The sequence below is a fragment of the Pygoscelis adeliae genome, unplaced genomic scaffold (assembly GCF_000699105.1).
Source record: "Pygoscelis adeliae isolate BGI_AS28 unplaced genomic scaffold, ASM69910v1 Scaffold176, whole genome shotgun sequence".
Taxonomy (NCBI): Eukaryota; Metazoa; Chordata; class Aves; order Sphenisciformes; family Spheniscidae; genus Pygoscelis; species Pygoscelis adeliae.
In genome coordinates this window covers 167767-183038 of record NW_008824899.1, presented here as the reverse complement: position 1 = coordinate 183038, position 15272 = coordinate 167767, and the positions used below count along the sequence as shown (strand labels likewise).

At 38.3% G+C, this 15272-nt stretch overlaps 1 protein-coding gene across 1 annotated transcript in view; it reads left to right on the top strand.

Moving 5' to 3' along the window:
• Positions 1-15272, top strand: part of LOC103917527 (O-acetyl-ADP-ribose deacetylase MACROD2-like) — a 269054-nt gene that overhangs the window by 175404 nt on the left and 78378 nt on the right. The window contains exon 5 of the mRNA XM_009324674.1: positions 14934-14963. Within this exon, the coding sequence (XP_009322949.1) occupies positions 14934-14963 (30 nt within the window). The remainder of the gene's footprint in view (positions 1-14933; positions 14964-15272) is intronic.

Below are 15272 nucleotides of genomic sequence, written 5' to 3'. Positions count from 1 at the left end.
AAGTGGTCTTTTTTTGAATGATGTGACATATTTCTCTACGAAAATGCATGGTTTGCCTTTTGGTAAAGTTTATGTAGTTTACCTTTCCATGTTTCTGTGCAGATTCGAGGATGCTAACTACTGCTATGGTATTCCCCCCCCCCTGCCCAGTTTCCATTATTAAAAGATTGGTGAAAACAATTACTTAAAAACTTGTCTTGGATTTCACATTGCCTTTTTGGAGAAGGATTCCAGTTTTTGTCTATGGAAGCCAGAATTTCTCTTTTCCACCGTGCACATTAAAAAATACAAAGCTGGTTGATTGGTGAATTCAGCAAAACTAAAATAATTTGTTCCAATATTTTTAGATTTTTAAGTGCCGGTATCTCTCTTACTAGCACAAATCCTTGCTTTATGGCAGTTGGTTTTCCACTTTCTGCAGTGATCACGTCTTCCAGTAAGAGTCACCAGCATATTCCTACCCCTTTCTTGTACAGATCAGGTGGCTGTGCAGTGTTAGTAGAATGTAAACTAGCAGTTTAAATGAGATTACTGGGATTAGTCATCTGGATGGAGAAGATTTAAAGTGGCCTTGATTGAGGTCCTTAAAATTATGAAGTAGAGAGTAAAGCCATTATGGTCAAAGAGGAAAAATGATAAAAAGAAATTAAGATGCAAGGAAAGAATTGGATTTGTTTTATGTTTTGTGTATTTCAAAAGATGTAAAGGCATGATATTACCTTGTATTTTCCTGATCAGCATAGAAGTTTCCTTGTGGCAAGAGATAAGAGAAACATACCGTGAAATAATTACTTTTTAAAAAGGGAGTTTCATAACACTAAGAAGTACTTTTGCTGTGGAAATCAAGTGGAGGAAAACATGCATGCTTACTCTCTCTAAATGGTTTTATAAGTGTGTATAACAGACTCGTTTGAGACCTTTCATCTCAGTATTTTTATATAAAATAGACCATTTCAATTAGCAGCTTATGCTTTTTCTTTTACTCCTCTTCTGTTTTAGGGATCCATTCTCCTGGTGTTATTCTTCAGTTTGGTTTCCACCAGTGTGTTTCTACACTTGAGACATTTATCTCCATGTTTTCCCATGGTTTCTCCTTTCTTAGTGTGGACTACTAGAACAATTTTGTTTCAGAGACGTGGCAAGAAAAGAGTGTGGCCCCTAGCCTAGTTTTCTCTCCATGTGCATGGACAGCTCTCCTAGGCTTGAATTATTGGCTTCTTTCTTTTGGTGGGAAAGAGAGAATTAAGCCATCCCAGGTGGTGCATGTTTTGCTTTTCCATTGCTCTGTGCAATGTATTGTATTGCAATGTATTGTATCTGTATTTTGTCCAAAAGACTGAGTAGGAAATACAGCTTAAGACTCAGTGGAGCTACACAGGTCCTGTGTAATCAAGGCTTTGCAATACTGAAGCAATAAACTCTTCCCCCGATTTCACACCTTGGAAGTAGTCTGCGCTGAGTTTTATTCTTGGCTTGTGGCTTGCCGCTTCCACCTCCTCAGTCTGATAGCTGTTGTCTAAGGAATATTAGAATTTGTCTTTATTTTTGGTCATTTCCTCTCCCTCACGTGCAGTATCAAACTGTTGCTACCCAGTATTCTTGTGCTACCATGTGTAGCTTTTCTTCTTTGTTCTGGTGTAAGAAGGTAGGGGGGTTTTTTCATTGTAATTTTCAGTAATTAAACTGATTAGAATTAAACTGGTGGGGAAACTGCATTTGCCACACAGGCAATACAGAGGAGGTAAAACTCATCTAACTAGGTTCCTTTCCAGCCTTTAGGCTTTTAATAGCTAAGTTAATTTCCTAGAGGAATACGGGCTGATTGAAGGAAAAACTATAATCATTAATTGCGGTAGATTTAATTTGTTTGAAGTATAAAGAAAAGACTGCCTGAGACTTTGGGGGAAGAAAAGAGCCGTGCTCCTGCGCGGTCACTTCTTCCAGCCGGAGTAACACATTTTTTGCTGCCCATAACAAATTCTGGTAAAATTTTTGGACTGATGTGGCTTTTATACGTATTGGTAGGATATGTATAGATTTTGTAATCTTAGGTCACAAGATTATTAGAAATAAATTAACAGGACATCTCTTCCTGCAAATCATGACCATAAACTTATGCTATGTATTTAGTAGTGTAGGTTTCGTATTGTAATCTATCCAGCTGATGCTTCAGGGACATAAGATCTTTTCTAGCTATCCACTGAACCGTTTCTTTGCTAATGTGGTTATAGAATATGAGATTGCTGTAGTTGCTTTCCAAGAGAAAACAGAATTTTCCGTATTCAATAAAGTTGGGTTTTTTAAAATTGTCATTTAATTTCTTCCTCCCTGATGATTAGAGCATGTGACTGGTGTTTTGGGGCCTCTCTCTATTATTTGCCACTAGAGAAGTAATTTTATATGGAGCTTTAAAAGGTGATTCATCTTTTTCTTTTCTGAGCAGCTATAAAAACATACTTTACCTGCCTTACAGATGTGTTTATGTACAGCATAAGATGCCTGTAATATCCTTTGACGTTACTGGTCTGTATTCGTATAAGCAACGTTTGTACTTTGCCTAATTCTGTCTTTGTTTTCTCAATACATTTTTCAGAAGTACTTGGCTGACTCATAAATCACACTAGTAGTATTAGAATAATGAAATGAAGCGTTCGCTATGCACAAATTAGATCATAGTATCCCTGTTCGCGTTTCCTCGATGTCGAATAGATCACTGTGAGTACCTACTGTTCCTGGATGTTTAAGGTCCATGTAAAAAGCTTGGAGCTTCTTAAGATTTTGAATTTTCTTGATAATAAGGTAGAGAAGAAACAATAACTTATTAAAATACCAGCTTACTGAGAACACTTCTTTAGAAAGTTGCTCTAGGTAGTTGAGCTGTATACGTTGCAGCATTGGAGAGGAAAACGACTAAACTTGGACCGTGCACGTTCAGCCTAGTGTGGTTTTTGTGCTATATGTATTTGTCTCCCTTTTTCCTTACAGAAAGATAGGTAAAACCAAAACCACAGAAGTGCTTATTTGATCAACACTTTAAAAGATGCTCTAAAACACTTTGGAAAAACTCGGTAATAGGAAAAAAAAGAGCAGCATATTTTGAAGTGATTATCAGCTTTCCCAAATTTATCTTCAGTCTAATTGTCTGTAGAAATTGTTTGTAGGATTATTTCTTTGCTTTGTTTCCTCTGTCTTAAGCTCTGATTAGTGAGCCACAGTCCTTTTTGTTGAAGCTTTCAGTGAGAATACCTCTGACAATTAGGTGCAATGGCATACGATTGAGTTGTGGCCCAGGCAAAGGGTCAAACTTGTACGCTTATTTGTTTTACCCAGTGTACTACTCTTGAGTCAATGGGCAAACTGTTACTAGAAGCAACGAAAGAAAATGTTAGCAAAAATAGCACGTACAAGCAGTTCTTGCGGTTTTGGGTAGTGGATATAGCTGAAAGGATTTGTGGCGGAAGTGCTTGTGGTGATGATGGTAAATTAACCACAGGCATCTTTGCCACAAGGGGGTGAATTCACATCATCTGTCTTGGGTTCACAAAACACAGATGTCTCCCATTGCCACCTGACAGTGCCTACGTCTCATCATTGGCCATTTGGGGAAATCAGTCTTCCACATGTGGTCTTCTGACCTGCATCCAGAAGCCATGTCAGCTCTAGAGAGCTCAAATACGTTGTCTAACTGGGAATAGCCCTACACGGCAAGGTAGCATGAATCCTGCTTGATATGGGCAGGCCACATTTCCATGTCTAAATTTGATCAGTGGAATTAGCAGGAAGCAAGGATGGGAAATTTTAGTGATGACGGTCTGGTGCATACATGATGAAGTTATTGATTAGGTGTTGCGGCTTGGCGATTTCTCTTTCTGAATGGCATTATCGGTGTGCAGCAGTGCAGGCAGCCTACCCTCCTGTTGCGCTTCAGAGAAAATGAAAGATTCTTGTCCAGCCTAACCAGTAAATTTTTCATCAAAGCCTTAATACTGCTTCTGCCAGATATTATCTGCTTGAATGCACAGTCTTATAACAACAGTGCCTATTTACTACCTTTTTTTTGATAATAGCTTTAATCTCCTTCATCATTAAGAAGTGCCTGTGATCTTAGTGTTAAAGAGGTGTCTTGAGAGTATAATAAAACTGACTCCTTGCTTTATTTCTCACTCAGCCGTGGGGTACCCAAGGAGCAGGTACACAGCTGATAGGCAGGGAAATAAGGTGCAGGGCACTGTTTGGTAGGCAGGTAAGTGAGCAGTACGGCTCCAACCTGACGATTGTTGAGGTGAATCATGAACTGTGAGCATCTGCAGCTGGGAAAGATTAGAAACCCCCAATAACCTGACAGGAACAAAGAACCGTCCCACACAATCTGAAATCCTGTCATTGCCAGGGATTTCATCCGGGCTCTTGGCTTTGTCATGCCTTTGAAAGTATCTACAGGCCTTCACATCATTTTGATTACTTGTGATCTCCCTTTTCCTTAAAGTTCCTGAATAGAGTATTTTAAGTTTTCAAGGCATGTGAAAATGGTAAGCTAACAGTAAAAATATTTTTGTTTCTGTATTTTTTCAAACTTTAGATTACGTTTCTCCATTTTAAACCATGTCATGGATTGCATCTTCCAGGAACAGTAAAACAGAGAGGATAATGGATCTCCCTCTGACTAAGCTGACTTACTTTTATCATAAAAGGGGCAATTTCTGATTTCTCTGATAGAGTAAGTTGATGGCTACACTTTATTCTTAATATCTTTTATGGTCTTCTCAAGATTTTTTAGCTTATACATGGTAGCTTTTTGAAACAATCAGTTAAGATAAAGTATGGATAGTGTATTTGACAACAGTATACAGAAAGATTTGGGACAATATTCTTACGGACAGTGTAAGATGTCCAGTCCATATTTTACTGTTATGCGTTATTCCTGGTTTGACTGAAATACTGAGGCTATTAAGTTCCGCTTTCCCTTATAAAGGAATACATGACTGTCATTATACAAATATTTAGCCCTATAGCAACAGTTTGGGCCTATGTTTGAAAACAAAAAAAGTACAGTAAAATACATAACCAGATTCTCTGTTTCTTCTGTAATGTGGCTCACACTGACCACAGTGGGACCTGCTTCTAATTTCAGGCTATATAAAGAAAGGATCATTAGAGAGGTTATACAACACGTTCATATGCAGAGCATGTTACATTAACTCAGTTGGATACGTTTTTAAGTAGACCTTACTTCAGTGCTTTACTTGCAGGCTCTTCAAATCCTACATGTCTGCGCTAGTTGCTTGCAGGAGCTTGTAATTCATTGTCAAAATCTTCCTTCCAGGCTGCTTTTGCAAAAACAGGGCAATAACATCTTGCCTTCCTCTAACTTTGCGGCAAAATTTGCAAGTGAAGTCTTGTCTGCATAGCTGGAAGAAAGTGTGGTGGCTGTTTTGGTAGGGCATGAGGTGTGCCTTTTTTTTTTTCCTTTCTTTTTTGTTCTTTTTATTTTTCAGAACTGAATATTGTTTATGAGCGTTAATAACCTAAGAAAAAACAGTGGTGTGGGCACTTAACTACATTTACTCCAAAATACGCCCACTGAGGTCAGCCCTGCAGCTGTAGCCAGGACTGACCTCGCTTCGACTGCCTTTGAGTAAATCAGAAGCACCACGGGGTGCGCCTGCACCACAGGGAACGCCTGCACCACAGGGTACCTCTTACTGCTGGTTACCCTACGGAAGAATGCACTGTGCTGCTGTCAGGGCAAGGCCCCGGGTAGCTTCTTTCCAGCAGTGGACTTTGATTTCATAACAAGTTAGGGGTTTTTATTGTTTTGAAGCCTGGATGTTGAATATTAATGTTTCAAGACTGAAATATGTTCGTTTTTATCACCTTTTGATTTCTTTTTGATTTTCAGAGCATAATTGTTGCTTTATTAAAACTTTTTGCAATCAGACATTTTCCTTCTTGGAATCAAATATTATGCAATTATTTCCTGGCAAAGGAAACTGAAAGGAAACCTTGTGATTAGCTACGCAATAAGGACCATAACAATGTTTTTTTTTAAAAAAAACCAACCACAAAAAGAAAAAGCTCATAGGGTCATGTTCTTGCGTACCAGGTAGACTTGGAGAGGTTCAGAGCTGGTTGTAATTTTGAAAAGACAAAAGCAAAGAAAGCACAAAGAACTTCACTCTACTTTTTTTCTGTTTTCCAGATAACATGTTCCAGTAATTTGGGATACTAGAAAGATGCATGAATTAGATAAATTTAACTAATTATTTTGAAATAATTACTACCAAAACTGCTTTTCTAATTGTGCAGGTAGAGCATAGGACTACCTCCTATTCTATTTTTTGTAGGCTTTTAAACATTGATGATGACTCTACTTAAATGGATTAATTATATACTGCAGCACTTTGATTCCCTTTAATGTTACATTTACAAACCACACAAATGGCCCAGATTATGAGATGAAGAATTGGCTGTAGTAGACCTGAATATTTTTTTCCTCATTATTCTGCCCTGAAATAAGTTCCTGTTGCTTTACGTTTCAGCTCGGCTATATTCTAAAATACCTTGATGATCTAGAAGGCAACTTTAAGTGGTTCAGCAAACCACAAATTGACACACCAAATGGATGAAATCTTAATTCATAGCTTTCCCTTTAGCATCTGGTAGTGCGTGTGACAATTTATCAACCTGTGTTTTAGAATGAAATTATTCCTGCTTTGTGCCTTTCTCACGTTGGCAAGAAAGAATGAGAGGGACGTGAAAAACGAGCGTGCCTTCTGCAAAGGGGTTAATGCAAAACATGACGATGGACGTTTCTGTGCTTACCAGCCAGTTTTAGCCTTTTCTAGCTCCTTCCCTTCAAACTGCAGCTTCTGATTCAACAAGTCTGTCGTCTTCTCCCTCCCAAGGATGAGATCAGCCTCATCAAACAGGTTCTTCTAACTGTCCTTCACGAGGCGTTGGCGGGAAACCTTTTCCTTTTGCATCACTTTCTTTCCTTTGATTTGGAATAGATGTTTCTGTCTAGCTGAAAATAGTACCAGTGGATGGGTATGAAGGGTATGAATTTCAGTGGTATGAATGTGTGAACTGCTGTTTCTGCAGGATTTCACATGAAAATGTTTTGCGGAGTTGTGTTCGGGACTGAAGATCTCCTGATGAATACCATTCTTAAAAACAAGTTCATCTGTTTTTTTTGGATATTTTTTAAAGTTACACTTCTTGCTGTGTTTGACTGACTTCCCCACCAAGAAGCAATTGTGGTGGTTGGAGTCCTCAGGCTGCTGTAAAGTTTAGGCTTCTTTTAAAGGTGGAATCTTCAGTCCATATGGAAGTTTATACAGCAGCGTTTAGGAAGTACTCTAGGCCGAACGCTTTCTTGTTTTTCTCAGTATGTGTTAGCCAACTTCAGTTTCTGTTAATTTTCTCTCACTCTGCATTAAAGCAATTAGCGCATTTCACTGTAAGGTAAAAACCTGTCATTTTGCTCCTTCTACTTTGAAGGTATGCCTCCGATGTACTCTAAATTTTAAATGCGAGACTGATAGCTGTGTGCTTATTTCTGTACTGTTTTCACAGTACCCTGCTGCTGCTGCTGCTGCTGAATACTGCCTTGCCCGAGTTCAATGCCTACATTGGTTTTGTGGTGTGCTTTTTTGGTTTGGGTTTTTTTTTTTTTCACTCTTGGTATCAGATTTCAGAGATGCTTTGCATATGACCGATTAAGCTTAATGAGTGTAATATATAACTTTAAAAAATAGCTTTCTTTCATAAATGCACATTATATATTGAGTTGGTAATGTATTAGAAGAAGAAAAATAACTGAAACGTTGTGACAGTTATTGTTTCCTTATTGAATTCAGAATGTTGTGAAGGCAATTTCCTTGACAGGATCAACTCCAGAGCACTTACTAGTATGCTGATTTTTTTTTTTTCCTTAATCTACCTGTGAAATACCCTTTACAAGCTTGAAATTGGAGATAATTACTTTATTTGCAAAGATGGCAAAACTTAGTTTTAACAATTTGTTCTCTATACAGAATTTGTGAGGGGGGAGTAGAATAGCACAGGTTGCATGACTGGAATAAACCACAAAGCCATTTTATTGGGTCCAAATACAAAACCTGTACTTTTAATTGCACAAAGCCTCCCGTTAGATTTTATTTATCTTTAAAGCAGGACAAATTCGTAGTGTGCGCTTTCAGTATCTAGGAAAAAGTAAGGCATGGAAAATTCAGTCTCTTTCTTTTGTCTCCCATTTTGCTAACACAAATGATGGAAACTTCATAAGCTGAATTGGTGGGACTGATTAGGTCATGCTTCTGGACATCTTGCCTTTTTAGAAAGAGAGCTTGAAGTTAGTACCTTTTACTAACAATAAAATAAGACCGGGTAGACCTTCACTTATATTTACAGAGGTTTTTAATGGGCAGAAGAGGAGGAGATGTCTTAATACATGGAAGCCTCAAGTCCTTGGGTGTGTATTGAGAATACTATCTGCTCTCGATCACCCGTTAAAAACAAGCAAAAAACCTTTTTGGGCTAAACTCAGAAGAGTGTTAGGAGCCTTCAGGAGCAGAGCGGGTCAGGACCAAGTCTTTGGCTGACACAGGGATTGCTCGAAGGAGCTGCAGTGTGAGGGCCGGGGTGCACAGAGCAGCCAGCCCTCCACAGAGACCAGCCCACCGCGCATGGCCATCTCCGCAGGGCTCCAGCTTGTGCGTGAGCCAAAGGATTCGATCCCAGTTCGACTAATTGGTGTTAGTCCAGAAAGCCCTTTCCAGGTATAGAGAGAAGCAACTTGTTTGTAGAAATCTTCTGCACCGTTGGAAACAGTTGAGTAAATTGCTGCTACCCGTATTAGGAGCTGTTTCTGGTGTACGGTTGCATGCAGGTAATCGTCACACCCTCCGTATTGAGTAAGTGTCTGAAGGCTGTGTTTACAGAAGGCATATAGGTGTCTGAAGGTGTTAATAGTGGTATGTACTGATGTGCCTAATCGTTTTAAGTCAATCTTATTTTGTAGGCTGGGTGGTTTTCTAATTTCCAGTAGCCTCTGCTCTGCATCATTAGGCACTTACATAACTTTGCAAATCTGGCCCAGTCTGTTGTTATTTTACCTCTCCTGATTACCGTGGCTTTGTGTGCAAGAAAGTATTTTGAGTAAAGTTAATTATAGTGGTGACTATACTGTAGTATATTGTATATGGCTGTATTTTATTTTCTATATACACTTCAAAATTACTTCATGATCTTTAAGCCTAAAGCTTTTTACTTTAAGGCGCCGAAACACATCTCGTGTTAAAAACAGTTGACTGTACAAGGTGCAGTTGTTAGCTCACTCTTCTTTGTTCTCCCTGCTTTCTTGAGAAAAGATCAAACAAAATGCAGTGACAGGTAAGGATGTCTCACAAAACACGTAGAAGAAATGTAGCTTCCCATTCCGTAAATTACTGGTACTCTGCTCACCAGCTGCCTGTTACGATGTTTTATTGATGAATAAAGATGGTGTCTGAGGCAATAGAATGTCTTGCAACTTACAACACTGCCAGTTATAAAGATGTCTTCTTGAATAAATTTCACAATTAGAAAGTATTGACAAAAATATTTAATCTTTTTTACATCAAAATAAGCTCAAACATCTGCTGCCAAAGTCAGACAATATCAAGTAATCTTTTAAAAGTATATTTTTATTATACTGACAGATGCATGGCTGCATGACATAGATGTCAATTTAAGTTACTAGTGCCATTAATACTTGACAAAGACATGCTCCCAGAAGAATTTATGTTTTTAAAATGTTGTCAGATGAGTATATGCCAACATAAAGTAACCAGAGTTATTCAGCTACGTTGTTAACAAAGCTAAAAGCATGTTATCTCCAGAGACATCACAAAAATTGGTATTCGCCTCATTTCTATTTTCTAAATTCCACAGAATTGACAGCAGAAAAACAATTTTGTGTCTGCAAATGTCTGTTTAAACAACCCATATATACATCCTTTTTCACTTTTTATACCTTTTGGCTTACAGCACAGAAAGATTTTTGGTTTCATTTGAGGTGAACTTCTTCAGCATTTATTTGCTTTCCACAAAATTTCAAATAATCCTACTTCTTGGCAAGGATGCTGTTGTAAAGAGGACATTGAGGAAAATGTTAAGACTTGTGCCATAGTTTCTGGTCTGCTTATTCAGTCAAAAAAGTGTTGGAAAGGTATATGACTTAACTCATTAGGAAGGCTGAGATTTAAAACATTCATGTCCAGTTCTTATTTATCAAATATGCTGGTATATTCATTATTCAAATTTGTACATTTTAGTAACCTGAGATTTCATTGCGGGTATTCCATAATGAGAAACTAAGCTTACTTTAAATTCTTTCCTCCCAGGTCTTTCCTTTTTCTTTTCTTTTCTTTTTTTCCTCTCTCCCCACAGAAGTGTTTTGGAGGGAATTCTATTTCTTAGAGCAAGAGTGGAGTTTTCTGGGTAGGCCAGACCAGCAGTCATGGAGTTTGTTTAGTAGCGCTGTCCTGGTGCTGCTCCTCTATGTTAAAAAGCATAAAAGTCTAGTCCATTGAGGCGCCGAATCATTTGAAATACTGAATTTCTGGTTGAATCTGGGGTCATAAACATCTCATTAAGGGCTAAATCGTTATACTCAGTGATTAGAGACTGTTTTTTCTTTTAAGTGGATTTTTTTTTAGAGTGGATTTCTTCTTGAGATGAGCGTGAACTTTGTAGAAACACTTTCTACTGCTAATGCTTCTCATGTGTCTAATAAAAAGAAATCTAGAACTATAGGGCTGAAAGCTGTATTACTACTTCTGGATGTATTTCTGTTTGCTGTACTGAGGCAGACTGCGAGGGTGAGATCTGCCTCTCAAAATGCAGAGTTCAAGACTCCTTTTAAAGTGGTGGCGCTGCGTAGCACCTCCTGTGCTGTGATTTGTCTCATCCTGAAGCCGCTACTTTAAAATATACCACAGGAACTGGTCCCCAAATATGGCTGGTCTTTTTTTTTTTTTTAATTATTATTTTTTATTGAAGCCTGTGTTACTGGTGCAGGCAAAAATATTTAAAATTGGATGAGCTCTCACCTCTGCTGCCTCTTGCGGGCCTTTGCTAAGTGAGATGTTTTGGATGGGGCTTTATCAATGTCTGTTATGTTCCAGTCTGACAAGGAAGTACATAGTCTGCTGGCTGCCTGACCACTCTGTGTCATCACTCCTCTTAATATAAATGACTATTCATTTAATATAATATTTCAAGGTTTGTATTGTGAGTGGATTTTCAGAATTAATGCCCAGGATTCTGTTGTAGACTGTAGTTTGTAAGGAGACAATTTTAGAAAGGTTGGGCAGGCCGACTTGAAAGGGTAACATGGGGAATGAAATGGGGTGCAGGAAGTCTTTGCCTCACATTTCTTTGGAGCCCCTCCTGTGCTTCTGTGTTTTCTTTTACTGTTCTTTGTCTTGGTAACTTGGTAGCAATCTCCTCTTTCCTCCACCCCAACTCTCCTCTGACTTGAGAATCTTCTTCAGCTTTGGAATAGAGAAATAAGGACAAGAGGTTAGTCAAGATGGATTTACTAGTTGTCTATGAATGTTGTAACGTGTGCTACCTAAGGCTGGGCATGCCCTGAGTCAGGTGGGGGCATTGTACGTGCACACAGTGTGGTGGTGCAACCTGGGGAGCAATTTGGACCCCATCAAGTTCGGAGGTTGAAAGCTTCTGGAGCACCACTGGTTGCTCATACCTACCCATAGCTGAACCTCTACAGCAGGAGCCCCTCTTGAAGTGTTTTGCAAGACTTGATCATTTGGGAGCACTGATGGACAAAATGCAGCTGTAGATTACCACCGGGGGACTGAGAAGAGAGGCAATACTTGCTGCAACATAATATGATGTGATTGCAGCCATGGGGCTGTGCTGACCTCCTCTCTGAATTCAGGTGAAAATCCTCAGCTCTGGCTGGGGGAAAGTATTCTTTAGGTGGTAAGTGACAAGTTACTTCTTTAATGGTAAGGTTTTCCTAAAAACGGACGGAGAGGTATATTTTTATTGGACTTTTTTGGTACAATCCAGAAAATCTGAAAATAGAAGTTCTTGCTTTTTGAGTGGCACATTATCTTTCTGGAAAGGATGCTGTAAATACAATTCAGTCATGTTCTTTTCTGGCATCATAGGAAAATGGTTTGATTTTCTTCCTAACAGTCAAGCACAATGCTTTAAAAAAAAAAAAAAGTGCCTGTGAATTATTACTGCAATTTCAATAGCTGTAATAGATGCATTGCAGCCAAAAATCTGTTTGAACTGTTTTTGCTGTTTCTATAGAGAAGCGTGTGATGCTGAGTTATACTATATGTTATTAACAAATTTTAGAAAGTATTGGAAAGAGGAACATAGTCAGGAAAAGTTAATGAGAGAAACATAATTCTCTGAGAAGCTAGCGAATGAGAGTTTGCAGTGGGGATGTTGGCTGGGTATCAGAAGACACGTTTTTAGCAGTGGAAACTTCGGTTACAGCGAGGTATAGCAGGTCTTAGCCGTGTCTCTTAAGTCTCCCAAACATAATAACTGAAATCCTAGAATTTGACTCATTCAAGAACTAGAATGGTAATTGTAGGTGCATTCTACAGTGCCAAAAAGAATAATCTTGAATAGCAGACTTATGGCAGTAGATGACACTTTGTTACTTTTATTTTCTTTCGATACGAAGTATGCTGTATTTTGTCTCGGATATACTCGCTTTACTGCAGTGAAGGTGATGTTACCTGTTACAGGAATCTGCTGTAGAAATACGTGGGGCTGGTTTTAATTTGCATCTTTCTTTAATAGTGAATTTCAGTGAGGGCAAGAGCAGGTAAATACAGAAAGATTGAAGTTCAGTGGCACTCTTTGCAGTATGTCTGCACACATTTATTATTACTCTTGTTATATATTTTTGAAAGGCAATTTACATATGGCAATGTTTGTTCCCTGCTAGCACTTTATAGAGGATAGCCAAGAGTCTAAAGCGGTCTTGTTAGGCTATGTAAAAGCAAAGTGTGACAGTGATGTCCTAGCAACGTAGTTGATTCATGGGATATAGATACATGAAAGTTAAGGATCTTGAGCTAATATAACAGTATGTGACAGCCAAAAGGGAGGATTTGCACTGTCTTCTCCAGACTGTGTTGCCCCATCTTCTCTTCCCTAGCCACACTGTTCTGCCACTTGTGTATCTCTCCATGAGCCAGTTCACCTCAGTGATGTGTCAGAAATCTGAACCAGAAGGAATAGTAGATAGTTTTCAGCTGGTTTACTGAGTTACATCCGAAGGAAGAATCCAGACAGCAAAAGGGAAGTCAGGCGCTTCTTTGAAAATGGCTACAAACGGCTTTGGTTTAGAAACAAAGATTATTTGCCCCATTTTCCTCCATCTAATCTTCCAGAATATTAGAACCAGACTCAGATCAGATAGATGCACAAGAACATCCCTCTAGATCTTGGCCTCAACAATTCACTCACTCAATGTGTGTAGGAACAACTAGTCCTAGGATGGATGACTGTCCCTGTAGTTTGCAGTTTATTTTAATTTGATTTTGTCAGCTATGCTGGATATAAAGCTGCATATTTATTTCTTTAAAGAGCATTGCATTTTGAATAATATAAAGCTACTTCTTGTGTCGCTGTAAGATAATAGTATTAATGTTATATGTTGCTTTATAAATCAGAGATCTTGGGTACGCTACTTAGATGGAAAATTTAGCTTTTCAATGAAGACAGTTTCACCGCAGTGTCAGTGAAAGCTGGCTGCAAATGGTTGAGCTGAAAGTGGATGTTAAGTCAGAGATGTTTGTAGAGTATCTGAAAAAGAAATGAGGAAGACCAAGGTAACTGTTGATTTTTTGAGAGAGTCTCAAGAAAGTGATGGAAAAAACCAATAGCAGGGAATTTGCTGTTTACATTCTTCTATGGAGGAAGCAGAGGGAAATCCTAGAAATAATAACATGTAACAGTAGAAATTTTGGTTACTGGAAAATACCTAATTTATTCTGTATCTTGCCATCTACCCTTGTCCTGGAGCAGGAAATGGTTTGATGTCTTGCTTCTCCTTTGCTTGTCAGCAAGCAGTAAGAAATACTTGTGTCCATCCCTTATACTCTTGTTTTTATACTGCGTTTTATCTATATTACGATAGGACAGGGATTTGTTTCCCACACATCTAAAGGGTGAATACTTTACTCAAGGCAGGCTTAGAAGCCTCGGCTTTCCTTCTGTTTTTGCCTAGGCAGTGAAAGGAAAATGTTTGGCATGGCTCCAGTTGTGCTAGCTTAATTTCAAGGACCATCTTGTATCACCATGCTCTAAAAATTGCTTTCCATAAGTGATTTATCCATTTCTGGCATGGATAGCTGTATGGTTACAGTGCAGAGGCAATTAAGCATACTGAGTGAAATCCCAACTTAATTGCATACAATGGTAAAACACCCTTTGATATCAATGGGGCCAAGGTTTCTCATCATCCTTCTCAAAGGTCCCATGTCATAGAAAACAAGGAGAGCTACAATCAAAAGTTGCATCAAAGTCTATTTAAGTTCCTTTAAAATGAAAGACTTTTACTTCATTTGGTAATCAAAAAGGAATGTGGTTTATAGAATTATAAATTCAAGATTGTAATTTCATAAGCTATTCAACACATTAAGCTTTAATAATTGTATTACTGTTTTATTTATTAGATCACATGTTCAAAGATATTGCAAAATAGTGCCAAGGTAAAGATTGTGATTACAATTTACATAAATGATTGTTTTTGCAGTATATGTTTTTGGATAAGTGGAGAGTAGCAAAGTTACTGAAACAATGGAAAATCTCTTGTGAAACGTCTTCTGGTTTTGTTCCATCTATATTTAGGAAGCTCAGTGCTAACAGTTCTCCTTTTGTTCTTCTTGCAGCTAATTCCAGCCTTCTTGGAGGTGGAGGAGGTGAGTCTTTGCTTAATGCTGTATTTTTTCTTAAATAAATGTGAAATATATGCCGAGCAAATGTAGTGTTTAGTTGGTTATAAAACAATATATGGTAAGTTCAAAAGGTAGAAAAGTAAAATTATTAGATGGGAAAACTCACCAAAGTTAATAACGTTTCATATCATCAAGAGGCAGGGTGTGTGACTGCTGCTGAATCTGTCTTCCCCGCTGGATTAGACTAGGGCTGACCTAGTCTATATGGGGCTAACTGAAACATAAAGGAACCTAACTGCCTTATGTTATGTTGTGTTTAAGTATTTAGGATTT